This window comes from Cyanistes caeruleus, chromosome 5 (assembly GCF_971803275.1).
Source record: "Cyanistes caeruleus chromosome 5, bCyaCae1.hap1.1, whole genome shotgun sequence".
Lineage (NCBI taxonomy): Eukaryota > Metazoa > Chordata > Aves > Passeriformes > Paridae > Cyanistes > Cyanistes caeruleus.
In genome coordinates, this window is record NC_141705.1 from 45,033,822 (window position 1) to 45,061,735 (window position 27,914).

The window sequence follows — 27,914 nt, forward strand, 5'->3', positions numbered from 1 at the left end:
GCTGAACTCAGCAAATGCAAATGTCAAAAACAGGTCTGAGAAACACATCTCAGGGATGACCTGAATTGCAACCTTGCAACTTCTCATTTCCCAGGGAAGCAGACACCACACAAGGAGCAAAAAAATTACCACTTGAAATATCACCCGAACAAATCCTGCCACCTCCACGTAAGGTCTAGCTATGCCAAGTAGCACTTTTGTGACAGTGATCTCAAGGGGATCCCACATTTCCTTTCCTCCAGACATATCCACTGTAGATCCCTTTACTGCAGTAAAGAAAATAAAATAATTCATATTGATCTAGAATCAAAATGTGCACCAAACACAACATGCTGCCACCTTCTGATTCAGTGGGGGACTGACCTAGAAAACCCACAAAGCTAAACAGGGTTGCAGCTGGACTAAGCCCATCTAAACACTACCCAAAGCTGCCAAAAGGGGACAGCTGCCTTTTCTCTGTGCTCACCCTGCCTCTTGAAAAGCTATTTCAACTTGTGTTCTGGAAAGTTACCCATGAAAGAAAAATGAAACCTTTATTTCAGATAAGCAATTTAAATCAGGTCAGTGATGACTATGAGAACTGGAAGTGGCACAACTGAAAGCAAGGAGCAGGCATGATAGAAGAGAAGGTCATCACATCCTGCAGCAGAAACACAGGCCACCTCAGCTGAATAATTTAACTTCACAGGAATTGAAAAGGCAAAGGACAGAGAAATAGTCTGGTCTCTAAAGGAGAAGTGCTCAAAGAAGGGAAAATTGCAGCGATGATTATGAAACACAGATTCTTCCAGTCTCCCCACAAAACCAAAATCAATGGGACCATTCAACAAACTCAGCTTTCTCCTAACCTGCTTGTCACTGAAGTGACTATTCAACTCTTCAGGGTCAGTTTGCCTCACAACATGCACTTCCAAAAGCATTTCTCAGGTTTTATTTATCTATTCATAAAATGCTCACCCTCCTCGAAAGGCAGTGAAAACAAATAGATATCACCCTTAACACTACCAGCATGAGAATCACATCAGCTGATGGGAGAGGGGGAGGAGGAAGAAGCCTGACTGGGAAAAAACAGGCAACAAATACAAACAGGAAAAACTATGGGAAAAACAGTAAAACCCACATCTTCTGAGACACAGGGAAAAATCCTGTTGGCTTCCAAGAACTTAAGTTTCCCTTTCCCTGCACCCCCCTCCAACTTATTAACTTACTAATTAAAAATAATTTTTTGAGTAATCTGTATTGGGAGTTTCCTGTTTACACAGCAGTTACTCCGTGATCCAATAAACTCCCTAGCCTGAAGTACGTGACCTTGACACACACTCAGTCCAGCATTCAGCAGTTCCATTGTAAACAGGAAGCTGCCAGTGCACCAAGGCACAGGAACAAGAAGCACACAGAAGTTATGCTTCTCCACCAGCACCTCCTGCAGCTTACTTCAAGTGCAAATCAGGAATGAAACCAGATAATATGTCATGAATATCTATGCCAACAAGTGTTTGCCAGCACTCTCTGAAGCTTTCTTAGAAAATCACAACTTTCTTCTAATGGTAAATATCTTCCATGAGCTGACATAGCCAAAAGACTTGTAGGCATCACAGGGTGGCTTTTGAAAGGCTTTTAGGCATAAATTAATAAGAGCAAAGCAGAGGAAGTTTTTATTATAACCTGCACCTCAGTGTTTTGGTGTTATAGGTAGATGACAAGCATCATTTTCATAAGCATTAGTGCTCATACATTCTGGAAGGTATCAGGCTTTATGGGAATCACACACATTGGTTACACCAGCCAAATGTATGGGTATATCAGTGGAGACTTAAATACCAGGATGCAGCTACATGGATGGCTCCCCGCTAACCTGCATCACAAAAGTCTGCCTTTTGATAAGAGCAGGAGCAGTTACAAGGCTTATCCTCTGATCTGGAACACAAATTCCAAACCAGTGAACATGTGCATTTTAATCTTAGACACACTGATCTACTATACAAAAGTGATAGTCCCACCTCACCTTGGCTCTCCACAGTTCTTAATTATGCACACTGCAAGAAGCCTAGAAAAAATAATTTCCAAAACTACCTCAGGCAATCAGCAATCATTCCCACTCAGCCTCTTGACAGACAGCAGAAGGCCTAATAAAAGCACATAAAAGCAAGCCCAAGTTTGTCTCTTATGTGGAACACAGATATTCTGTTACCCTACTCACTTCTCAGCAGTGGCCCATCCTAGTATACAGTCTTCTGAGAATGTCCATCAGCAGTTACTAGCACAAAAAAGAAAGACAAATGGGCTAATATTAAGATGTTATAAAGACCATTTCAAAGGGAGAATTTCCAAGCAGCTGTAGTGATATGGTTTTGAAAGGCATTCCTCAGACACCGAGGGAACACGTTATGGCAAAGCAATCAGCTGTCCTTTTAAATGACTGTATCTATCAAATCTCTGACACAGCAAGAGCTAAAAGGGAGCTCACTACCAAGTTTAGCACCATTTTTCCCCTCCCTTCCACAGTGATTTGCTATATTGTAACCTATGCAGGAAGCCCCAGCTACCAGCTGCTTGCTGCACAAAGGAGTCTCTCTTACCCTGTAATTCTTGAACAAGAGCCCATCAATAAAAAAAAACATACAAATGGTTAAGGCTGAAAGGGACCTCTGGAGGTGGTTTAGTCTATACAGAGCCATTACATCCTTGAAAAAAGCATTAGCAGCTATGCTCACTTGCATATACCCACCACCACTAGCATACTACAGTAAAGGTGCTGGACTCATGCTACCAATATCTGAACTTTGTCCCATGTGAAAGGCTTGAAACCCACCAAAAGGTCCATGATGGGTTTAAAAGTACAGTATTCTCCAAAGCTGCCCTGGTGCACCTGCAGATTTAAAGGGAAGTACAAAAGCTGGCACCAGCAGCAGCCCCGCAGAAGTGCCCTTGCATTTCACTCGTGCTGACAGTGCCATCTAGTGCATTACAGACAGACCTTTTTTCCACAGGTAACAAAACAGGAAGTAAATACCACACCGTAATTTCTAGTAAAATTAGAAAATGCAGGTATTGCTTAAAAATAACACATGTTAAATAAACTTGTTGTGTGCATACCAGATACTGAAAGGTCATTCTACAAGCACCTTACCCGAGTGATGACTGATATGATAAGAACAGACCCACAAGAATTGCTTGAGTGTTTGGCTACAGGATCAGAAGTGCCAGTAAAATTATTAGCGTCAAGTCCTGCCTATTTGACACTCCAGAGAACAGATAAATGGCATAAATGTGGAATGAGTTCAAGTTGTAACATACGGGAGTAATCAAGTCAAGAAGCCAATACAAAACTGAAGAATAGATATCTTTATTTCGCTCTGTAAAAATTCACAATCACCTCGTAATTTTCACCTCATCACACAGTTCCATCTTTCATCATCTCTCTCTGAAGAATACTTCAATTCTTCAGGGCATGCTTTCATCTTCTGTTCAGACCTTGCTTGCACATCTTTGAAATGAGGCAGACAGCATTGAGCAGTGCTACAAAGCACCTTTTGCACTCCAGCCCCCATCACTGGAAAGAAGTGCTTCCTTAAGCTAGCCAGCAGCTGCCGTGTTGATCAGGCATTTTTACCTGCCTGTCCACCCTGGGAGCACAGGCAAATACACTGAATATCAGAAATGAAGATTCCTGGAACTGGCTTGTTTTGGAGGAGGGAATTCAAGGCAATTAGTTGACTAGCTACACCTATCAAGCTACCCTAGTGAATACCTGCAGCCTTAAAACAAAAATTATCCTATAGTCTAGAGCATTACTCACCTTGCTATGCCTCTACTCCAGTTAACGAAGAAAAAAAAAAAAAGCAGGTAGAGCTTTTATTACAGTAGCATATTAACTAATAAGACATAAACATATAAATTACCATAGTGGACAAAATGATCCTTACTTTATAATTGCAAAATACACACAGCCCTAATCATAAAATCATTAGAGTTGGAAAAGACCTCCAAGACCATCAAGTCCAACCTTTGACCAATGACTACCATGTCAGCTACACTGTAGCAGTAAGTGCTAGGTCCAGTTGTTTTTTGAATGCCTCCAGGGATGGTGACTGTACCACCTCCCTGGGCAGCCCATTCCAATGCTTAACTAACCTTCCTGTGAAAAAATCTTTCCAACATCCAGCCTGAACCTCCCCTGGCACAGCATGAGGCCATTTCCTCTCATCCTGCTGATTCTTGCCTGAAGAAGGGGCCAACCCCCACCACACAACAACCTTCTTTCATGGAGCTGTAGAGGGCAACAAGGTCTCCCCTGAGCCCTAAGACTCCTGTTCTTTTGGGTGATCCATGGGCTGTCAGCTTCTCCAAGAGAATGCTGTGGGAGACAGTACCAAAGGCTTTACTGAAGACCATATAGACACATCCACATCCTTTCCCTCATCCAATGGGCAGACCACCTGGTCACAAAAGGAGATCAGGTTAGTCAAGAAGGACCTGCCTTTCCTAAACCCATACTTTCCTGAACCATTCAACCCCTGGTTGTATTGTACATACTGATAAACCAGCAAATGCAACTTAGTGCCCAAGCTTCTTCACAAGCTGCCCAAGAGGGCAGCTAAGAGGAGGTGGTAAAGTTTCCACCTACATTACGGTAGAAAAGAGCGATGCTCTAAATTGAAATTTATTTTAAAAACAATGTGGATGGATAAAGCACACTTGTTTCATATTCCACAGAATAGTTTGGGTTGAAAGTGACCTTAAAGGTCATCCCAATTCCAACCCCTGTACCACAGGCAGGGAGGGATCACAGTGATACGTTTCACTACATCAGGTTGCTCAGGGCTCCATCTAACCTGCCCTTGAACGCTTCCAGGGATGGGGCACACACCGCTTCTCTGGGCAGCCTTGCCAGTGCCTCACCACTCTCACTACAAAAAAACTCTTTCTGATATACAATATATAAACCTACTCGCTTTCATTTTGAAGGCGTTCCCCCTTGTCCTCACCCTACATATCCTTGTAAGAAGTCGCTCACCATCTTTCTTGTAGGCACCCTTCAGGTACTGGAAGTCTACAATTAGGTCACCCCAAAGTCTCCTCCGGGCTCAACAGCCCCAGTTCTTTCAGCCTTTCCTCATAGGAGAGGGGCTCCAGCCCCCTCATCAGCTTGGTAACCCTCCTCTGAACTCGCCAGGAGGAAGAAAAAAACAATGAGAAGGGAAAAAAAGGTAAAAGACAAGAGAAAACCATGGAACAACAAAACCAAACACCAGGCGTTAAGTACTGTTAACTTTGCCCCACTCAAGACTCTCAGAAAGGGCTCCAACACCACACGCAGCTGTCACAACAGCACAGGTACGCCAAGAAATGCAAGTTTCCCGCACTTCTGAGAGCAGAGAAACCTCCTCCCTTCCTCACGCCTCTTTGCCCAGCCAGAGAAAAGAGCGCAGGGCGCTGCCAGGGACTGTCATGGCGCAGCCAGGGCCTGACATGGCGGCTGCGCCCTCAGCATCCATCTCGGCGCATGCGCCGTCCCCGCCCGCCCGCCGCGCGCTCTGACGCGAGGAGCGTAAACAAAGCGGCGCCCTGTGGGAAGAGGGAAGCGCTACGTGCAGGAAGAGGGAGCCTCCATCTTAGGCGCTCGTCGCGGCGGCGGGATGGCGACGGATAGCCGGGAGGAGAAGGGTACGTGGCGCTAGAGAGGAGGGCAGGCATTAGGCTCTGGGGAAAGGGGAAGGCTCGGGCGGGGGCCCGATCCAGGCCCGAGACTTCTCTCCTCCCCGAGTCCACCTTGGAGGCTGGTGCTGGGCCTTCAGCCCCGGAGGCGTACGTCTCTTCCAGGGGAGCAGAGGAGCGGCGGGGTCAGGAGTGACCCTTCAAGGATGATTTTTTGTGGAAGCGTTCCCTGTGTTTTGTTGGGGAGCAGGAGGTGATAGGGCCCCTCACGCTTAGGTGTCCCGGCGGCAGCGGGCTCGGGGCAAGGTGACTCGAGCAGCGGGAAGGGGGAGAAGTTCGTGGGCCGTAAGTTTTACATTATGGACAGCGAATTACTGCAGGTTGTCTTTTCGCAGAAAGTATTTGCTATTTTTATTGCGGCTTTTTGTTTGTGCTTGAATCGCTAGGCCGTTCTGGTTTCGGGATTTTTTGCATTATTTTCTGTGGGGGCATGTAGTTATTTTAGTAAGCAGAAACTGGTGTTGGAATCTTATTTTCGCGATTGGTGCTCGGCTTTTTGCAGTCAGCTGTGATTTCTGAGCACTCTGTAAATAAATTTGAGTTAGAGGAATCGGACGATTTCAGAGTCATTACTCTGGAATAATACTAATAATCTGGGGTAATTAGTGTCGAATAATAGAATCACAGCTCTTGTAACTGACTACCGCTATTCACGGAAGCTGAAGTGATCCGCTTGTTGTCTGGGAGATTATATTAATCGGTCCTCACAAAATAGCCTCTTTAAGAAGAAAAATCAAAGTTAGGTGTAGCAGATTGCCGTTTGGTGGTTAGTGCAGAGAATTGCGGAGTTGTTAAAAGGGCAAAGTATCAGTAAGGCATTGTAGCTTGGATTGCCTTCATTTGGATTTCTGTGGAAAATAATGCTTCCTGTAAAGCCTTTTGCAGTATATGTGTCCACTAAATGGCTTTGTCGCAGTGGTAGAGGTTTGCTGTCTGATATTTATTTGACATGGAAAATTCCCAGTAGATTTTGTTAGAACTGATAGTAAAATCATTAGTGGTACTTGATCTAGTGGTATTATTGTAAGAGTGGTAGATTAGGATATAAGCACGTTGTGTTGAAGCAGATCTAATTGCCCACTGTGGATGAGCTGTTTTGAATTTGAAATGTTTGCTGTTGTCATCTATAAGTTTCTATTCATGTAATTATTTACCCAGGTGGGCTTGAATTTTATTTTATTAGTGTTTGTTAATCGCTGCCAGTGGTCAAGTTATATTTTTACTTTAGTTTGTTTTTAATTATATCTTATGTGAAAGGGCATATTTTGACTGAATAGCAGGTGTTGATGCATATTTGCAGCTTAACTGATTTCTGCTGTGAGAGCATCCATTGGAAGAGAAATCTTCTTTTACCACTCTAAAAAAAAATAAGAAATAAGGCTTGCAGACCTGTTTAGTTTGAAATCACAGAGTCTTATTTCTTTTGTGTGCCAACTTGGATTTTAGCTTGCACCGTTCCGTAGTTCTAATTCTTCTGGCCAGCAGAGGAAATGGCCTCCCAGGCTACCTTCCTGCTATTTTGGGTGAGTTAAATTTGTTCATGGAAGGATCCCACAGAAGACAAGTGGCAGGAGAGCCCTGTTGGGAGTATCTGTCACAGAAAAAACTCATTTGGTCCCTCCCTCTTCAGTGGTGGTGGACTATATATAATAAAGTACCTGTCCTCTGCCGTTTTTCTGTTTCTGCTTTTGTGTTTTTCCTCAACCTCTCTGAGATAATTTAGCTCTTCAGGTTGAACACTGACAGTGGCAGTTCAGTGGGAGGAATCATCTTGTGCAAGTCAGTCAAGCATCCAGTGCGAGTGAGAGACAGGAAGCAGGCTGCTAAGTAAATCTGGAAATGTGTTTCTAAACAAGTTAGGTCAATCCGCCTGTAGAAGCGGATGGAGGAACTCATCCTGCTCCTGTCTCCTGCATCGCTTTTAAGGTTCCAGCTGCAAATGAGGCCCATCTAACCTGGAAGGGGCTTAAGAGAGAGTGTGTATCAGACTTGCATTTTCTATTAAATTTTCCTTCTCATTTACTTCCAAATGAACTGATACAGGAGTGTTTTAGTACCTTTGAATCCTGCTGCAGTAGGTAGGTTAAATGTAGTTTACTCAAGTATGCTGTTGTCTCACCAAGAGGGAAACAAATCTAAGGTTAAATATGTGTGATTTGAGATGGGTGATATGTTTAATTTTCTAATCCCAGTGCACCTCTTTTTCATTAGTGTCCAGTAAAAAAACCTTGTGCTCTAGACTTGCCGAGCTTCCTGTGGGCAAGCAGAATGCAAGCCAGGAAATTGCATCCCATGTTTGGTAGTTGAACAGCCATGAATCTGACTCTCATATATTTCAGTCACAGCAAGAATATTTGCCGTGGGTGTATAGGCGTCTACAAACATTAAGGACTTTTCCCAAGAGAATTGTGATGCAAGTTTGTGTCGTATTTAAATGCCTGCTAACTGTAAGCTGCAAGGGACAGGTTTGATCCACTTCTCTCTGCACCATTTCCTTTGCACTAGACACAACAACTGAGCAGCCCAGGGATCACTTTTGCATTCCACTACCACCGAAAATGTGGAGAAGTGCCAGCAGGAAAGTTAGTGCACATGCTGACTTCAGATTTGGTAGTATATAGTAGAGAGACAATTATAACACTGATTTTTTTTTTTTTCTTTTTATCATGTGGATTATGTTTGGGGTGTTTTTAATATCAAGCTGTACAATTTCTTTTGTGGCTCAACTCAATATTTTGAGATAGACAAACTGCCAAACTTTGGAGGACTTAATTTGCTACATTACCCCAGTTTCATGCAGTACAGGAGTCCTTACCTTTGTCTGCTATGGGTATTGAAATCCAGCTGAATCCTTGGAGTTTGCTCTGGTTTCTTTTTTCTGAGCACAGAAAATCAGTCACAAAGTGGAAAGAACTAAGAATTTTCGAGATTTAAAAATTAATACATTTTTTATTTTTCCCTTTGCATGCTTAGGCTTAGTTCACTCCTACTTTTTAAAGTGCTTGGAATATAGATCTGCTACCCTAAAGCTTGTGACTCCTGCTAATAGAATCACCATATATCCCTTTGGTTTCAGGCAAAGTGAAACACCCAGAAATGGTGACAAATGTTAAACGTTTTGTGAGCAGGTGTGGTCATTTACTTGTTCTGGCATGAATTTTCTTTAACACTTGCCCTTTTGATCAAGTTGTGAGTTTGTTGGGTTTTTTTTTAGAACAGCTTAGAGTTAATGATTCAGCAAATAAGTACTTCTTTCCCCATTGTGTCTTTTCTGTTTGTAAGTGAACTACAAAACCCACCCTTGTAACAAAGCAATTACAACAAAAATAGTGGAAGAGAGATAATTCAACATGCAAATTTTAGAATTTTGCAGAAGGAAGGGTCCCTCCTCTTTACTAATGGCACTCAGACTATCTCCCAGTCTTCCTTTTCCTAAAATTTTATACAAGCTTTTATGTACAGCTTTTACTTACAGGTCAACTTTCCTGCAAAGCTTTTGTGACATGAGGAGCCAACTTGGACCTTGTTTAGAGGTCTGAATGCATCTTGTGACATATTTTAATTCTTTTATTTGCTTTGCTTGATCTTTCCAAGTAAAAGTGTGGAAATAAATCAAGAAGATGTCAATTTTTGCTTCGTTGCAGATCTCTAGCCCTAAAGGAAGTGTTTGGGGTTGTAAATACTAGTTCTGTAGTTTACATATCCAGACTTTTTATGGTTGGCTTTGACTTTCTTTTGTGAATTTTCAGATGGCGAACTGAATGTTCTGGATGACATTTTGACTGATGCTCCTGACCAGGATGATGAGTTGTATAACCCCGACAGTGAGCAAGATAAAAGTGAGAAAAAGGGTATGTGACTTCAGTAGTGGATGTCCTGCAGGAACATAAGTAGTAAAAAGTGTCTGTCTTATTAGAGTTAGTCTTCGAAGTAGTGGATTTTGTAACTTGATTCAAAGAGTGAATGAGTTCCAAAAGTCTTTATTTCATGGACATGTGCTTATTCACCTGGCCCTCTAAGTCAAATCCATTCACTTTTGTCACAAGAGCAGTTGCTGAGTCTGGCTTGTTCTGAATTAATTTGCTGTTAGAAAATGACGGTCCTTTTTGGCTCAATGAAGTGAGATGCCAGGTGGAGCAAAGGGGTTGTAAACTAATTCCAGTTCAGTTCTTGATTTGGCTTTAGGCCAATCCCATAACCATTTAATTTAGTATTTCCATGTATAAAATCTAAGAAACACCTCTTGTGAAGTAAAGAGGTTTAGAACATGTTTTAGAACATCAGCAGTTCCTAAGAAGCAGTTTTGAGTGTTACTGCAAAGCCTGCAGCTGGAATATGTTCCCTATGACTGCAGCAGGGTAATTATCTAAAATAGAGGAAGTACGAGCCTCTGTACAGTTTTTGTTTTGATATCGGAAATAACACTAAACTTGCTATGTCTTTCTATTTAAGGATCAAAAAGAAAAACTGACAGGATGGAAAATGCTGAAAGCAAGAGGCAAAAACCTTCTGTGCATTCCTCGAGGCAGATGATGCCAAAGCCTCCCAGTTCATCAGTTAGCAATAACAAGAGAATAGTGAGTACGAAAGGAAAGCCGGTGTCAGACTACAAGACTGAGGAGTATCAGAGGTCTGACAGAAACAAGCGTGCAGATGCTGATCGAAAGATGCGAATGTCAAGCAGTGCCAGGGAACCTTATAAAGGACAACCAGAAAAATCTTGTATGAGGAAGAGGGATATTGACAGAAGGGCGAGGTCTTCTACACCGGATGGTTCAGAGGTATTAAGTATTCTTGCTGCCTTATAAATAAAGCAATTTTATGAGACTTTTGTAGGACTGTGTGTGCATCCTGACAATGTTATATGACTGCTGATTCACTTTTTCTTTAAACATCAGAGAATCAGGCATGATGTGGATAGAAGACCAAGCAGATCTAGCCATTCTTCTAAAGAGGAGGTGAACTCTGAGGAATATTGTTCTGATCATGAAACTGGCAGTAGTGGTTCCTCTGAACAAGGCAACACAGAGAACGAGGAGGAAGGAATGGAAGAAGAGGAAGATGATGAAGGAGAGGAGGATGAGGAGGTGGAAGAAGATGGAGAGGAAGATGAAGAAGAATATGAACAGGATGAGAGGGATCAGAAGGAAGGAAATGACTATGACACACGGAGTGAAGCCAGTGATTCTGATTCTGAATCTGCCTCTTTCACAGATGGGTCAGTCAGATCTGGGTCTGGTTCAGATGCATCAGGTAGGCAGCATCTTGCATGCTAATGTGAAATACCTTGCCACTGAAAGTTTAAAAATACTTTTAAAAATAATCACTTCCTGACCATGCCAAAAGTAAGCCATGGTAGCAGAAGTCAGGAAGATGTTAATTATGAAATACCATAGGCAAGGAAAAAATGTACTGGAAGGTGGTAAAACAAAATTGTGAATATCCAGATCACTGTGTTAAGGATTCATTGTGTTCTTGATTGCTTTGACCTTGCTGTTCAATGTTTTGAAACACTAAAACCAGTATGTTCTTTGGTATCTAATCTTAATTTTCCACACGATTCATTTTAATTCAGTATTGAGCTGTTTGGCGCCCATCTGGATGAGTGACCAGGTAGACTGGTGTAGTAAAAGCACCATATCCCTGGGGAAGGATAGTTGAATCTTAAATAGTGGCTGTGTTCAACATAGGAAGTCTAAACCTAAGTTGAAATTATTAGCTTTTCGGGCAAATTAAGAATGAAATAAATGTTTTAAGCAGAAACTAGAAAAAATTGGTTTGTATTTGTATATTGTAACTGGTCCTAACTTAGAGATGTGAAGTGCTAATGACATAAATACTTTTGGGTTTGGCTGTTCGTTGTTTGTTTTTTCTAGGAAAGCAGCTTGCACTCCTGTTAAGATTCCTATTGTGTGTCTTCCTTGTCTGAAGTCTCCATAGGTGGTCATCCTGCTTAATATGCTGCCTTTTTTAGCTCAGCTCTGCTGTTTGGAGTTAGAGACAGCAAGGTGTAACCTAAAGACAAGTGAAACTGTAATAACTGTTCTAAAAAGCTCTCTGGTATAATGTAACATTTTCTTAAGAGTGGAAATAATTGCCTGTGTGCCACAGTGTTTTGTTTTCCTGTCTCTTACCATTTCTTGAGCTCTGAGCAAATGAGCTCATATCACTATTGCTACGCAGTTTGTGCTAGATGTTGCACATTTGGGTGAAGGCTGGAAAGAAGCGCTAACCCACCATTACTAAAGATACAATAAAAAATTCTGTCTCTAAACATTACACAGATTTACTAGATTAGTGCCATTCATCTTCCTTTTGTGAATGAAAAGCTTGAGTAACTAGCATTTGCTTCCCTTGTGCATGATAGTTTTGTGGCAACAACCACAATTCTAATGTGCAAGCCAAATGGTAACTTCACTTTTATTGATGTTATTTACCTGTCTCATTACTTTTTAATCTCAACTTTGCCTGTGTTTAAAATATGGCTTTTATTTTTTACGATTTCTTTTAGACGAGAAAAAGAAGGAGAGGAAGAGGGCTAGAGGTATCTCTCCAATTGTTTTTGACAGAAGTGGAAGTTCTGCATCAGAATCATATGCAGGTATTCTTCTCTTTCGTTGCTTGTCATTGTGACTTGCATCAAATCTTAATGTATAATCTAAAATAAATGTAACTGGCTGTAGAGATTTATGGGGTATGTAGCTTTGTATAATTTGGTATTGATTTCTGGCATGTTGTGTGTGGATACCTTTGGGGGGAAGTAGGCTTTCTTGTTACTTTAATGCTATTCTGTTGCTTAAGTGGAAATTTCACCTTTTTTTTTTTTTTTATTTTTTATATCTTGGAAGATGATGATTCAGTGACTAGTTTTCTGAGTAGGAAATTGTTCAAATACTATTTTAAAAAAACCCAAATCAAACAACCCAAAAGCGAAACAAAAAAAAAACCAAAACAAAACACTCGTGCACATTGAATAGTATTTTTTGTGTGTGTGGGTGCGCGCCAGAAAGCATAATTTGTCATGAATGAAAATTGTATGGGACAAGGCTGTAGAAATTGTATATTATCTCTATTAAGGCTCAATCTGAACAAATGTACTTTGGCTAAACACAGGTTCAGAAAAGAAGCATGAGAAATTATCATCTTCCGTTCGTGCTGTCCAAAAAGGTATCATTTAAATTTGAATTTTTAATGCATGCCCCATAGCAAGCCATTGTCTCTGTTGATTAAATTACCTGTAAGTAGTGATGTTCTGATATAAATCAATTTGAGCACGTCATTGTTCTGAGCATGATAATTGAATCTTGAGCTACTTTTGCATGTTTTGAGAGCGATGTGCAAAAAGTTGTGTCTCTTTGTGGAGGCAGCAAATTTTAAAAGGAAGTGCTTAAAACTGCAAAGAGGAACAGCATTCACCATCCTCTATTGAACAGTTTGTGCTTGTTACGAGTGTTACCCAATATTTATGTGAAGATCCTTAAGCAAGGAAATAAGTCCTACATATCGGAACATCACTGAATCATGCTGATTTTATTTTACTTTTTTCTTTACTTGGATATCTAAGTTTTAAATTTGGTTTGGTTTCCCCTGGCATTTTGTGCTTTGCAGCTTTGACTTCAGGTTGGGTGGTTGATAATGGTTGTGATAACATATAGATAGGAAATGGGTGGGATACTGTGTATTCTGAAGGAAGCAAACCACTATCTCTACTTGCGCAACATGTTTGGCAAGTATTTACAGTTCAGCTTATTTGATACTTTGTTTTCTTTTCAGACCAAACAAGTAAACTTAAATATGTTCTCCAAGATGCAAGATTCTTTCTCATCAAGAGTAATAACCATGAAAATGTATCACTTGCTAAGGCAAAGGTATGTTGAACTTTCATCAAACTGATTAATTTGTTTTGACGTACCTGCCTTACTTTGGAGTAGTGTATTTGGATGCATTATTTTCTTTATTGCTTCGATCTTGTTAGATGTAGCAACAAAAGCTACTGTGTCTTGGTTCTTCTATTTCCACCGTAATCTAGAAAAGGTCCTAGACCATTGGCCATTTATCTTGGCAAGAATTTGGGTCTGTTTGATAACATCCTAAGCCAACCTCTGTTGGGAATGCTGGGGTGGCATTTTCTACCCTCCAGCAGCACCTCTGTTCATATTGCTGTACTCTGAGAAGGTTCAGGAGGTTGTTTGGCTTTCTTCTAATGCTACATGAGTAATTTGGGTCAGGTGATTCAGGATTTGAAGCCTTACTGTGGAAATGTATGCCTGGCAGTGCTGGTGTGAGTTCTTTGGGAGGGATTCCAGAGCACTGGATTTCAGCTGTTGAGGAATTGGCACTAGGTGTTCGTTGCACCACTCTGGTGGTTTTTTATTGGCGTGTGTTGTTTGGAACCAGTTATAGAGTGAATACTTGATTTGCTGTTACACAGTATACATAGAGTGGGTGATTCTATTAATGAAGATTTTCCAAATTAAGATGGAAATACATTAAAATGATTAAAAAAATCTCAAGGTCCTGGGCATGTGGGTTCGCATCCCTCCTTCCAGCTTTGAGGGTGCAGGGAGCACCATTCTGACTGGTGTTTACTTTAGCTCTGTAAAGGAGTCTGTCCTTTTTTATGCTCCATCCATTCATGGAGCTGCAGTAGTATCCTTGTTCCTGAAGTTATTGGAGTGGATGCTTTGTCTCCCAGTGTAGAGCCATCAGTGTTTTGACAATGGAGTTCCATGAAACTCACTTTTGTGGTGCTGGTGCAATAGCTTGTTCAGTTCACAGCAGGGTTTTACAAGCAGCCAAAAGCCATGTAATCTGACTGAAATCTAGCAAAAACCTCAGTAGTTCTCTGGTACTTATAATGAATTACCAGAATCAGACAAACACTGATCTGAGTTCAGAGTAGGACATGAATACTTACCTTCACTAAAAAAATGTAAGGGAAGGAACATTGGCTTTGGTACGTAGATCTTATTCTGAGGCTGAAGTTTGTTTGCCCAGAAAATGGTGGAGGGGTAATTCAATAAACTGTTATTCTATATCTCTGTTCAGTTGGTACCTTAAAACAGGTTGGGATTTTTTGTGTGGCTGCATAATGCCTGGTGTAATGGAAAAGATACTACTTAGTAGTAGTAGGACGTGTGTAAGGCTAAACAAATTGATTTGTCTTGCCAATTTAAAGTGTTACTTTGGTGTCTTTCATGTTGCTGGCATTTCACTGAAAGTTTTAAAGTCAGCAAGCTGTCCTCAACAAAACTGCAATATTATACTCAAGTCTGCCTGACCATCTTTTAGTATATATTCTGTTGGTTTTTCATTATTTCTGTGTGTTACATAATGCATAAATTGCCTAAGTCACTTGAAGATGTGAAAACTTTCACCCTTACTATTTCTAAGTTATCTGCCCATCATTAGAATTACAATGGAAGTCTTATGTATGGTCTAAATGCATCTTCAGTGTTCAAAAAAAGATTGAAAGACCAATGTTTTAAAAGTTTTAGCACAAGACAGTCTAAAATACTTCTTGAAGGAAATTAATTTAGCAATATATTTTCCTTTCTATTGTCTTCTATTGCAGTACACTATCTTGGTCTTGTTTTCTTCCACCTACATTATATATTTATGCTTGCTAAATCATTTGAGATTAACTCTTATGTTTTGGTGATGGGGTGGGTGTTTTTCTGTTTCAGGGAGTATGGTCAACACTTCCAGTGAATGAAAAGAAGCTTAATGCTGCATTTAGGTCAGCAAGGAGTGTTATTTTGATTTTTTCTGTAAGAGAGAGTGGCAAATTCCAAGGTAAGGAAAAATGAGCAATTATCAAGGTGACTGAAAGTGAGTTTTATATGCAATAGCTTTTCTGTTGTATCTTTGTTACAATTCATACAAAATCCTCTAGGGTTTGCAAGATTATCTTCAGAGTCTCATCATGGAGGATCACCTATACATTGGGTGCTGCCTGCAGGAATGAATGCAAAAATGTTGGGAGGTGTCTTTAAAATTGACTGGATTTGCAGGTAAATAATAATGCATTTATGTTGCTGTTAGTAAGAAGGCATTGTAACATCATTTCTGTGTGTTACTCAAGTGCCAACAGCATCCTTCCGAAACTTGATTCAACCAGGTATCTGTCCTCTCTGCTCACTTGAATAGACAGCTGTGGATAAAAAAGAAAAAATAATAATGTAATTAATTTTATAAAATTTTTAATTAAAAAATTAATGTAAATCTGTCTTGATCTGACTGAACAAAGAAAATACCACTGTTCTAAACCAACATATTAAAATAGTGCAAATATTGCATAATGTATAGGTTTTGAGCAGTATGTTCTTCTATTTGAGTATGTTCTTACAGAAAAGATTTTAAAATCTCTGTTAAGGAAAAAAGTTACAGCACTCCTGTGGAACACATTGCATGGTTGTACAAGCACTTTGGACTACGAGAAAGACTAGATACAGGAAAAGGCTTGAGACTTTGAATTAGAGAAAAATCTGTCTTGGAAAGGTCCTCTTGAAGTTACTGATTCCCACCTCCAGCTTAAAGCACTTCTAGCTTCATAGTTAGGTCAGTGCTCAGGGATTTATTTCAGTAGGTTCCAAGAGCTACCACATGTAGAGACTGGTCAGTGTATTCAGATGGTGAGATAATAAACAAGTACAATCTCTATATTGCACAAAGACCAAAACATTTTCCTTAAAAGGAGAGCCTGCCATTGTATGGACTCTTATTGGTTACTACTGGAATAAGTCAAAGTGAAATCTTCAGTTACTCTTATGTAGAACATAAGAACGTTCAGAGACCTGACAGTACAAAGAATAACAGGATTTTTTTATATATAATCTCCTACTGTATACATTTTTAATTCTTAATTAAAAAAACGGAGGCAAAACTATAAATGGTGCCGCTTGCATATTTAGGCGGGAATTGCCGTTCACTAAGTCTGCTCACCTGACCAATCCTTGGAACGAACATAAGCCGGTAAAGATTGGACGCGATGGACAGGTTTGTTAATTCTTACTTTTTTTCTATAACTGATATCCTCTAGTGCTTGCTTCCAGATTTGAATGTGTAGGAGATTAGGAATGTTTTTAGGGTAGTTACTTGGCAGTAGAGTGCCATGGCAAAGGCCCTCTGCTTCTTTCTAATGCCATTGTGGAAGAGGGAAGAGGAAAGAATACAGTGCCAATTCTCTTGTCATCTTCATGAAAAACGGTGTTTGCTTCAGAACCGTGTGATACTTTGAATTTGAAATGTGATATGCCTTGCATCGTATAGTGTGCAAACCATATAGGATTAGGTTTTAAGAAAAAGGTCTGGTGTTTCCAGGTGTTCCAGTTCTGCATTGCATTTTTTTTATATATGCTGTATTGCTTAAGGTGTAGACTCCCATTATACTCCCATTATAGAATATATACTAGGCAAATTTTAAGTGGGGCTGGATCTTTGTCTTGTCTGACATACTAGAGTGCATGTATGTTGCTGCTGTCATCACATACCCAAGCTGTGGGTAAAATAACAGGTTTTGCTTTCTTAAGACAAGGTGGGAGGTAATCTCCATGCTGTATGGAAAATGTCAACTCTGTTGCATTGTTTTGCCCATGGATATGTTTGCCTCATTGTGTAGCAGGAGAAAAACAATAGTTTTGGTCTTTAATTTAGTGTGAACTTCAAAAAAAAAAAAAAATTTAGTTAATTTAGCTTCTGTTAAATGGTCAAGGAAATTTTTTTTTTAAATGTTTCGTCCACAGTAGACTGGCAATTTGGACATGGGTTCCAGCTTTTTTCATCAAATTACTGTACTAGTATGGTTTGCATGCAAGCATTGTTTGATGCTTGCTCTCCCTGCTTTTCAAGTCTGCTTATTTCCTGAAGTGGTTGTCGTTTATTGGTTTGTATTTGCACAACTCTGAATGGATCTGGCTTCTGAGGATGAGTACATTGAAATTCTGCCTTTGTGACATCATTTGGGAAGGTGTTCTGCAGGCCTGCAGTCACCAGTTTGAAGAAGCACATTTTGGGATTGTTTTGCATCTGGCTCTTGCTAGATTTATATGATGGCCAAAGTTCTTGTACTGGAAGAATGAGTCAGCAAGTTCATGTCTGTCCCTTTCACTTCCAGACAGCTTGTGGTGTCCAACGGTCCTGTTATCTCCATCTTGTTCCCCTTATACCCATATTTCTCTTTTGGTCTAGGCTGTAGAGATCTGACCTGCTCAGTCATTGCATGTAGGAATTGTTGCACTTGTTCAGTTATTCTTGGTGCCCTGCTTGGAAACTTTTCCATTTCTATTGTCCCCCTATTTTTTGACATGCAGGGGCACAACTGCACCGCGTATTTAAGGTGTGGGTGGAACATGAACTTTCAGTGTGATACAGTGTCTTTATTATTCCACATTCCTTTCCTAATAACCCTGAACACACAAACGGCTTGTTTTGACTGCAGTCAGACATTGAGTTGGTATTCTCATGGACCTGTCTACCATACAATGAGGAGCTCATACTGAGTGGTAGTAAACTCCATCAGGCCATAGCCTTATATGTGAAGCTGGGATGGATTTTTTTTCCTACGTGTGTCACTTTTCTTTCTGTAATAGGTGATCATTTTCTTTGTGATGAAAAACAGTCCTCTGATTTTATAGCAAAACAGTGATGTGGCCTGTATGTCTCATGGGAAGATATGGTTACCCAAAGTGTTGGACTATTTTATGAAAATTCTAAATAGTGCCTAAAGAGTGAAAGGTAACGTAAGTGAATTTTGCTGTCTCTAGTGATACTGCAATCTCTTTGAAGTGTCCTTTTTTTTTTTTTCCTTAAATGTATGTTGTCAGTGTATTTGGGGAGAGTTTCATTTCTTCAGTTTATAAACCACTACTGAACTTCTAACTAATTCTAGGAAATTGAGCCGGAATGTGGAACCCAGCTTTGTCTTCTCTTCCCTCCTGATGAAAGTATTGACTTGTATCAAGTCATTCATAAAATGAGGCACAAGAGAAGAATGCACTCACAACCCCGATCAAGAGGACGCCCATCCCGTCGAGATCCCGTTCGGGACGTGGGAAGGTTAGAAACGTTCTTTGGACTGATAATAGGCACATGTGTCAGAATAACGTGATGGAGGAATGTGATTCGTCAAAGCTTTCCCTGCGACAAAGAAGAGAGAAAATCCTCAAATCAAGCTGCATGGACAAGTTTGTGGCTTCATTGAGGATTTCACATGGTTCCCCGGTCTGTCATTTTTCAAGAGGAAAATGGGGATCTTTGCTTTTGCAGAAAAAAGCTCTTAAAGTTCTGTCTCTAGTTTAGACTAGATCATTTATTGAGCTAATGCAACGTGTAATGCTAGCTATAGGTAAGCTTGGCTTGATTATGAGCAGGCTAGACAGAGAGAAGGAAATATTTATATGCCAAAAATGTGTTAATATCTTGTAAAAGCCTTTTCTTTCAGGTGTGTCTCTGGATAAGCCTTATCAAATATGGGACTTTTATAAGGATCACTTAGAATTTTGCAGAAGATGCCGCCTCATTTTGAGGATAAAATATTTAAGTTATTTTGATATTCAAGAGGAGCATTATTGGGACTGTTTCAAATTGTTTCACCGTGATGTGTTAACCCTATTGCCAAATATTCTCTAACATGTAACCACTGAATTCACACATCTTGCTGAGCTTCTGAAAACAGTAGGTTCTTTCCAAAAGGGATCAAGTGGCCCTTGGAGACCCGGCAACAAACCAAAAAGAATGGCTGTTGCTGTGTCTGTATATACAACCTTTCCAGATGCTGGCAGTACCTGTGGACTTAAAGTATTTTTAGAGGATCGACATGGTTATTGATCACTGCTTTATGAACTTAACATCATTTTCCAGAAAAAAGGGGGTATAACTTGTTACAGAATTGGAGAAGTCTTTGCAAAGAACTGATACTAGCCCTTCTGCCAAACACCTTTTCCCTGTGGTAGCCACTTTGCATACAGACTGATGTATGGTTTGGGCTGAAACCTTTGGTTAAGTTTCCTTTTTGTGGAAATATCCTGTGGTAGGTACAGAGCCCCAACAAGAGTCCCCATTTCCTTGAGCTTAAAATAAAAAGGACACTGTAACAAGTAGGTAGGAGGAAACCTGGCAGCCCCCCCCTATTTTTGGCTTTAAAGGACTGAACACCAAGATGGCTTTTGGAGTTAAGCTAAGAGGTTTCCAGTGCAATAAAGTATATACAAATGAAGGTTTTGCAATGGACTGCAAACTATACATTTAACACCACCACACCTTCTCAAGCCTGCCAGGGCCTCCATTTATGTATGTGGCTTACAGCTTAAAGTCAGTAGTTGGACTACTATATGAACTGTTTCTATCATATTTTATACCGGTCGTAAATGCACTCTCAAAACTACAAGAAAGCGGTATGTTTATTCTTTACACCAGCTTTTATTTTCTTTGATCTGAATTTGCTTTAGATGCAACTGCTTTGGTTTTTGGGCTTTTTGCTCATACTAAAGAATCTGCTTCCATTTTAAAAAGCTTAGTAACTGGGTATGGTGGGCTTTAAAGACTGAAGTTGGGGAAGGGAGGGAGACGTCACTATTTATAAAACTAAAAGCTATATAAGCTTGTTACTCAGCCAGCAAGTTGCACAGTAATTAAGCAATTTAAGAAAGTGTTAATGTCTTGTCATAAGGAATTATACTGTTGGGGAGGGGGAGGGTAGTGGGATGGGAATGGTTTTGTAGCTGCTTTGTGTTTAGAAACACTTATATTAGCACTGGAGTCTCCCAGTACAGTAATGTTTATGTACCTTGGAGCAAAATAAGCAGCCAGTTGTCAGCTCTTTTTTGAGCCTAACAGCAACTGGAATGTAACTTCATAAGGAAGAGCAGAGTTCTTAACATCTCTTATGTCAGAGAGCTGTTTTTATAGAAAAGAGCCCTAATTATTTTAATTATTAGGAAGCTTGAGCATTATTAAATTGTAAAATGCACCAGTGCATTACTACTAAGTTGCTTAGAACAGAAATTATTAGAAATAATTTAATTGGCCTATTAAATTAGGAAAGTCACAGTTAAAGTTGCAATTTCACAAAGCATGCAGAGTTTTATTATAAATGTTATGCAAGTAGATCTTTTAAAGAATTCTTTACCCTATAGCTATCCAATGCAGTAGTCTTTATACCCTCTGACTGCAATGTTCTGTGAAATTTTTTGTTGTCCAATAGCTTATTTCAAAATGTAATGTGGAAAGTATAATGTTGATGCCTAAGTTTCAGTTTGGTTTAGACAAATTTATTCCTTTTTGTTTGGTATGAAGGTACTGTTGGGTTCCTTCCTTAACTACCAGAATTCCTGTAGGCAGGAAGTAACAGTGTAGTGTATGTAATTGAGCTATTTCTGTTTTTTTCAGTTCAGATTTAAAGCTGTAGAATATTTTGAAGCAAATAGAGTTAAGAATGATTACACTGATATCCTGGGCAGCTCAGACTATTCCTGTGAGGTATTCTGCTGTGACAAATGCTCCAAGCAACCTTGTTTAATCTTTGATATCTAATTTGTGTAGGCGTCGACCAGAAGATTATGATATTCATAACAGCAGAAAGAAACCAAGGATTGACTATCCCCCTGAGTTTCACCAAAGACCAGGTTAATATCTTACTATGAAGATTTGTGTGCACCAATTCACAAGTGTTTTCTCTTTTAGCATATCCTCATTAATTCAGAAGTAAAATACTGATATAAAAATGTGACTTGTTCCAAGTGCTGCCTGCTGCTTTAACCCACCTCTCATAGAAGTCAGTGACACTGTTTCACTGGTTTGAGAGCTGAGTTAACCTAGGCTGAGCCCTTTCTAAGAGCCTTGAATTGTGTACATTGTTGTGAATTATCCTCTCAAGTGCTATGTTAATGTGGGCACAAGAGTAGATCTGGCCTACTTGTCAAGATGTTGATCATCAAATTAAAATGTTTGAGAAAGTTCCACCTGAGAATGTCAGCTAAGACTGCCTGACTAGCAGCCTTTGTGTGGAGATGGTGGTAGACATTCAATTACATTTTCAGAGATAATTTATTTTACAAACTTGACATGAGTTAGGGAGGGGGAATGTTGCACTGCATTTTACAAGAAGCTCTAATGATGAAGGGAAATTCATTGTTCCCTAGAAATAAATGTTTGCAGTGATAGTGCAGTTTTATTTTTCTTCAGAAGCAGCTATTATGAAATTGTCCCTTCTAGTCTACCAAATTGTGCTTCATATCCCTTAGAAAAGCACATTCTGCTCTTTCAATCATAGATTTCTAAACCTGTTCAGAACATGCCTTTATCTGTCCAGCTTGTCTGCAAAGCTTGCCGTTTTTCATGCAAGAAGTGTTGTTGCTGCTCTGCATCTTTCTAAGGCCATTGTTTAAAAAACATAACAAGATTTTTCATGAGTAATGAAGCTCAGAAGCACTATTTTATTTTAGCACAAGCATGCCTGGTGTTTTGCACTGCTTTCCTTAGGTCTTTAAAGGGATTTACTGAAGCTGTAAAAATTCTTTGCCCTGTGGGGCTTTTCCAGATACTTTTTAGTTTGTTTTAATTTCCTGTGTAGCATTGTATCCAAAACATACTAGGAAATGAGTTTAAGGGTTGCCCAGTTGAACACATTCTAGTGAATATATCCCTTAGGAAGTGGTAACAGCCACATGCTAACTGTTTGGAAACAGTACTCTTCAAATTTATGTGCATTCCTAATTCATTTGACTACATTTCAAGTCTTTATTTGCACAGTTTCCCTCTGGCATATTTGTTGGTACTGTGTGCAAGTTCTTAAGGGTTTATCGATGTAACTTTTTTTTGTTATTATAATTATACTATTATACAATATTATACTTGTCTGCAATGTCTGTTAGAAGTTGTAAGTTTTCAAGAGTTATTTTAAAAGTGAGGGTAATGGCAGGTAGACATAATGTTGTATCTGACGCAAAATGAAAGGACACTTTCTAATGAATATAATTTTTAAAATTGTTAACTTGAGATGGTAAACTGAATTAATACTGCTTGATGTTCGAACAGGGTATATAAAGGATCCCAGATATCCTGAAGTAGACAGGTAAGGTGTGTTCATGTTATTAATTTTATGCCCTGGTAACTTGTCTGCATGGATAAGTTGGATTTAGTTCTACAAATTTTTATTTCCAACAGACGATTTTCAGGAGTTCGACGAGATGTATTTTTAAATGGGGTAAGTTGTTGCATGCAAATTTTTGGGGAATTTTATATTCAGCTTTCTGCACTTCCAAAGAACACTCAACACCAATTTTAATATTACTGTCTTTCATTTTAGTCCTACAATGATTACGTGAGGGAGTTCCACAGCATGGGACCACCACCACCATGGCAAGGAATGGTTTGTGTCTTGTTGAATTTGATTTTTCTCCTTAGCATACATCTTTTTGTTTCCCCCCAAAGGAGCCTGGCATATTCAGTGTGCTCTCAACTCTCTGCTTTTCCTAAAATGTATCTTTGCTGTAACAGTGTAAAAATTTTAGGGGAAAAATATTAATAGTAAGTAATTTGAAATTTGAATTACTCTCAACAGTAGTCTGGCATTTGTAGTAAGCTCTGAGGAAGGAGCAGAACCCTCCTTTAGCCTAGATGGGAGGGTGTGATCGCATTCTGTATTCTGCTACATGTTCATGGTAATTGGCTCTCAAACAGCAAATGCATCAAACAGGTGGGCTTGTTGAAGAGGCTCATGGAATGGACTGCTGGGCTCTAGCATTGTGCAGTGGCTTGCTTTTGGCTATGGCAATGAAGCATGCAGGAAGTTAGCAAAATGTGCTGCACAACCTAATTAAAATAAGTCTTCCTGTATTACAGCCTCCACTGAAATGCACTTTTTTTCCCAGTCAGATGAGCAGATACATGAGTGTGCGTATCTACAACTATGTAGATAGCTCACTTGTGGTTTTGTCTTCATGTCAGGAGAAGTCATAGTGAGGTTATTTGGTTGTATTTAGTAAGTCTGGCCTGATTTTGCATAACTGTAGTGAGTCTTCTGGCTCTTGTTTGTGCTGGCAATGAGCAAAAAGCAGTGCCAGATGTAGAGATGCTTTTATAGCCTCTCAGTTTTCTCATCTGAAACACAACTCCTTACAACTGAAGGAAGAAAACAAGATTGTCAGATGGGAAGGAAAAGAGTTTCTTCAAACACAGTTAAGCCTCCAGAAACACTAATGATAAGGCTTTTTTTTTTTTTTTTCCTCCTCCCCTCTTGTGCATGCAGTCCAAGTAGTTGTCCTAGAATCCAGTGCTTCCATTTACTTTCTTGGTAACAAAACTGCAAGCAAAGGTGCTTTGGTACTATGCAAATGAAGACCTTGCTGATGGAAGAAATGGAAGAAATCAGCCAAAATACATCTTGTGTCAAAACAAAAAAAATCTTCTAGCATTTGGTCACATAATTTGTCTTGCAAAGTCAGTTTTTAAATTTAGAATAGAAACATACTCATAAGGAATGAGAATGACTTATTTTTATAAGATTTCTGGTTTGGACAGAATTCACATTCTATATGCAAAGGTTTAAAAAAAACCAAAACCGTCACATTTAAGTAGCAGAAGTTTTATGTACAGTGTCATGTTGAGGCAGATATGGAAGGAAGGGATATTGGGCTGTGGGGAAGGTGTTTACCAGACTTCTCCAAGCAGTGGTGGAGAGGTAATTAAAGCACACTAGTCTAATGGAATGTAGTCTGCTGTTCAGTTAGGAGGCTGTGATCAGATTTGTTTAGATGCTGTGTTTTCCATCTGAATGATGCACTCCTTGTGTGCATTCCTTTGCTTCAACAAACTTCCTGTAACTTTCTTGTAGCCACCGTATCCAGGTATGGAGCAACCACCACACCACCCTTACTATCAGCACCATGCACCTCCACCTCAAGCTCACCCTCCATACTCAGGACATCATCCTGTACCCCATGAAGCGAGATACAGAGACAAACGAGTAGTAAGTGTCTACACAGACAGAGGGGATGCAAGTCTCCAAGCTGGAGTAGGAATCTGGGGTCCAGGAGTGGCCTAACCTGAGCTTTGTTGGCTGTGAAAAACAGCATTTTTATGACCTGCATTAGAGTTCCTTGGAAAGATCAGGTGTTAAGATTGACTACACATTTCCCGCAAATTTGAAAAGCCTTTCTCTCCCTGGTGAGGTAGAAGTGAAAAATTCTCAGATTCTTAAACTGAGGTTTGCTTAAATTGGCTTCCAGCCTGTCCACCTCTTAACATTTTCATGCTGAAGCCTGGTTTAGGACACGCCTGTAACTTTGCTTGTGCTTATGGACAACAAATCACTTTATCAGCAGAATTCTGTGTTTTAAAACTTCTTACAGGCACATCAGAAAACAGGGCAGATTACTACATTTCTGTTAGCTGGCTTGAAGGGCTCCTTAGCTTTCCAGGTCTCTTGCTGGAGTCTGGCATTTGAACCCCAGATTCTGCACATGGGTGCTGGATGCTTGTTTGGTTGGGTTTGTCTTTTTAAATAGTGGTTCTAAAGAGAATAATAGGTCAAATAACTCTTCTTTCAGAAGAGTTACAGCCAGCCCTAGAGATAAGGGAGGGAATTCTGATCTGGGAAAGAAAATAGCAGAGCTGTCCTTTCATCACAGCACGACTATGACATGAGAGTAGACGACTTCCTTCGCCGCACACAAGCTGTTGTCAGCGGTCGGAGAAGCCGGCCCCGGGAGAGGGACCGAGAGCGGGAGCGCGACCGGCCTCGAGATAATCGGAGAGACAGAGAACGTGACAGAGGCCGTGATCGGGAAAGGGAGAGAGAGAGGATTTGTGACCGGGACAGAGACAGAGGTGAAAGAGGTAGATACCGAAGATAATCTATCTGGAACCAGTGCTCACTTGAAACAAAAAAAGCTTGTATTTTTTTGTGTGTTTACAAGTAGTACATTTTATTTTCATCTGTCTACTTAAAGTTCGTTGTGTAGAAGGATTTATAATGACCCTCTCAATTCCAAGCATGCAGTGAACTATGAACTGGAAAAACTCAAATAGGCCAAAAATAAAATACACAAAGCTGACACTCAACTTCATGTTTCTATTGGAACAGAGTTGGAAGCAGCTAAGAATGTAGATACTGATTAATTCTCAATAAATGTTCATCTACTTAGTGACTTCATTCTAGGTTTTTGAATACTGATGGATAACTGCCTTTTTTTTTTTTTCTTCTTTGATGTTTTCTTCCTGTAGTTTCATATGGTTCGATGGGAGAATGCTGCTATCAAGTATGCAAATATTGAAGTATGATTTATTTTTCTTTTTTTGACGGTATGGCAGTGTTGTAGCAGCCTTTTTTCCCCCCCTCCTTCCCCCCCATTTTTTTTCCCTATCTGTGAAGTCAAGTGGTTTTTTTTCAGTCTTCAGTAAGGAAAGCAATATTAAGAAGACACTATTGATACCTAATTTTTAGCCTTTTTAAAAAATCTTCCCATGTTCCGTAACATTTTGGTCAGTTCTCTTGTCTAGTCTCTTTCCAAAATGTACACATTGCTTGGAATGTTCACAACCTGCGTGCGTGGAACCAGAAAATATTGCTGTATTCTACATTGCTACCATTTTTTTTTTATAAAAATAAATTGGTAACTATTGAAATGTTTAAAACTTCATGTTGGGTTTCTTGGTTTTCTAAGCTCGAGGGTTTTTCTAGATTCTGGAAATTCTAGGAAAATATCTATGTTCAGAAATAGTTAAGATGTTCTTTGTGGTAAGTGAAATTGATCTGAAGCCAGATTTAGGAAAAGGAACGCTGATATAAAAGGTAATTGCATTTCTGTTTCCATAGTAGAGTAGCCAATAACTCCTGTAGCTCATCAGAGTTAAGGCCCTACATGTTCAGCTTAATCATATGATCTTCAAGCCTGCTGAGAGGCTGTCCTCAGCCTCAACGTATCTGTCTCAGGAATGTGTTAGTCCTGCAAGATCCAGAGTTTGCACATGTTTGTTGTAGTGATCACTTGTTACTTATCTTAAATACAAAATATTTTAACCTAAATGCTAATGGTAAAACTGTGAGGGGAGAAAGAAAATAAAACTTGTAGTGAAAGTTCTTCAGTTTATGTAGCAATTTCCAACTTTCCAAAACTTGAAAGAATAGCATTGCCTTGGTGGACTTCATAAACTTCCTTCATTGTCTTCTCATGTAATAAATCCATGTAATGTAATAATGCTTTAAACACCTCCAGCTCTACCCTGCTGGATGCTGCAGCTGTTCTTATAAAAGGCAATGGTAGGACTGGCCACTGTGTGGCATTTGTGGAAAAGTGGTTTTTTGATCTGGCAGTAATTTGTGCTCTGTTTATTTTAGTCTACAATCACAGTAAACATCTACATGTGTTAAACAAAAAGTTAGACCTCCAATCTACAAGTATGCTTGCATTCTTTAAGCAGTACAGGAAGCTGAATACGTGTCTGGGTTCCACAACACAGTTTCTTGTGCACAGAGAGGTATTGCCTGCTAGCTGGAAGAATCAGTCTGTCAGATTTAGTGTACATTCTGTGTCTAATTGGAGAAACGCATCATAGACCACCCTCATACTTTGATATATTTCTCTGCATTATATACAGACTCTAAAATGAAGAGGCGGTGTTGGTTTTGTTTGAGCTTTTTTGTTCAGGTTTTTTTTGTATTTGTTTATTTACTTTTTAAATTCAATACTAGATAAGCATAATTTCTCTAGCAGAGTAGCTTACATAAATGAAGCACCTCCTTTCAGGGACTGTGCAGCACTTTGTCCAGCTTTTCCCACCTGTCCTGTTTCCAGTGTCTTATGTTAGCCCTGTCTGACCAATACCTGTGCAGTGTGCTGGGAGGCTTGCTGGCCTTCTGACATCTCCGTAACTGGGTGACAGGGTCTCATAGTGATCCAGCTTGGGGAGCTGCGTCTAGAGACCCACCCAGCTCTCTGAGCAGTTACAGCAATCCTTTTCTGATCTGGGGCCTTGTGTCATGCAGTTCCCATTTCTATTCACTGTGCATATTCCTGGTTGTGATCCCTTCAGGACCATAGGAACAGTATACAAGGAATTGCCATGAGATGCAGTAGTCGTGTAGGAAGGTAAACCCCTCTTTAGTTCGGAAACAGATGAGCTTTTGTACTTGTTGTAGTGTGAAGAAGTTCAAGCAGATGCTGAAACGTGACAATGCTAATAAAAAAAAGCTGATG

General features: G+C 39.8%; 2 protein-coding genes across 7 annotated transcripts in view; one reads left to right on the top strand and one right to left on the bottom strand.

Annotated features, from left to right (window-relative positions):
* Positions 1-5,474, bottom strand: part of LOC111927798 (transmembrane protease serine 11E) — a 43,184-nt gene extending 37,710 nt beyond the window's left edge. Inside the window, exons 1-2 of one of the 4 annotated variants that reach the window (XM_086891637.1) lie at positions 5,367-5,472; positions 5,018-5,163 (exon numbers count right to left, since the gene is read on the bottom strand). The gene's annotated coding sequence lies outside the window, so the exon portion shown is untranslated. Of the gene's footprint in view, positions 1-2,200; positions 3,098-5,017 lie in introns of those variants that run through there. The other 3 variants (XM_086891638.1, XM_086891639.1, XM_086891640.1) reach the window with 3 other exon arrangements.
* YTHDC1 (YTH N6-methyladenosine RNA binding protein C1) lies at positions 5,466-26,352 on the top strand. 3 transcript variants are annotated; one of them, XM_086891630.1, is made up of 18 exons: positions 5,466-5,667; positions 9,468-9,569; positions 10,171-10,499; positions 10,617-10,971; positions 12,230-12,319; positions 12,832-12,885; positions 13,492-13,586; positions 15,405-15,513; positions 15,614-15,731; positions 16,632-16,716; positions 18,608-18,774; positions 21,259-21,341; positions 22,753-22,789; positions 22,882-22,921; positions 23,024-23,086; positions 24,551-24,685; positions 25,347-25,554; positions 25,942-26,352. In XM_086891630.1, the coding sequence occupies exons 1-18, from the start codon at positions 5,640-5,642 to the stop codon at positions 25,989-25,991; spliced, it is 2,148 nt and encodes a 715-aa protein (XP_086747756.1). In that variant the 5' UTR covers positions 5,466-5,639; the 3' UTR covers positions 25,992-26,352. The 3 variants fall into 3 exon arrangements, with proteins under 3 accessions (XP_086747756.1, XP_086747757.1, XP_086747758.1); XM_086891631.1 differs by lacking the exon at positions 12,832-12,885 and having other exon boundaries at positions 5,524-5,667; XM_086891632.1 differs by lacking the exons at positions 12,832-12,885; positions 25,942-26,352 and having other exon boundaries at positions 5,524-5,667; positions 25,347-25,870.
* The last annotated feature ends 1,562 nt before the right edge of the window (positions 26,353-27,914 follow it).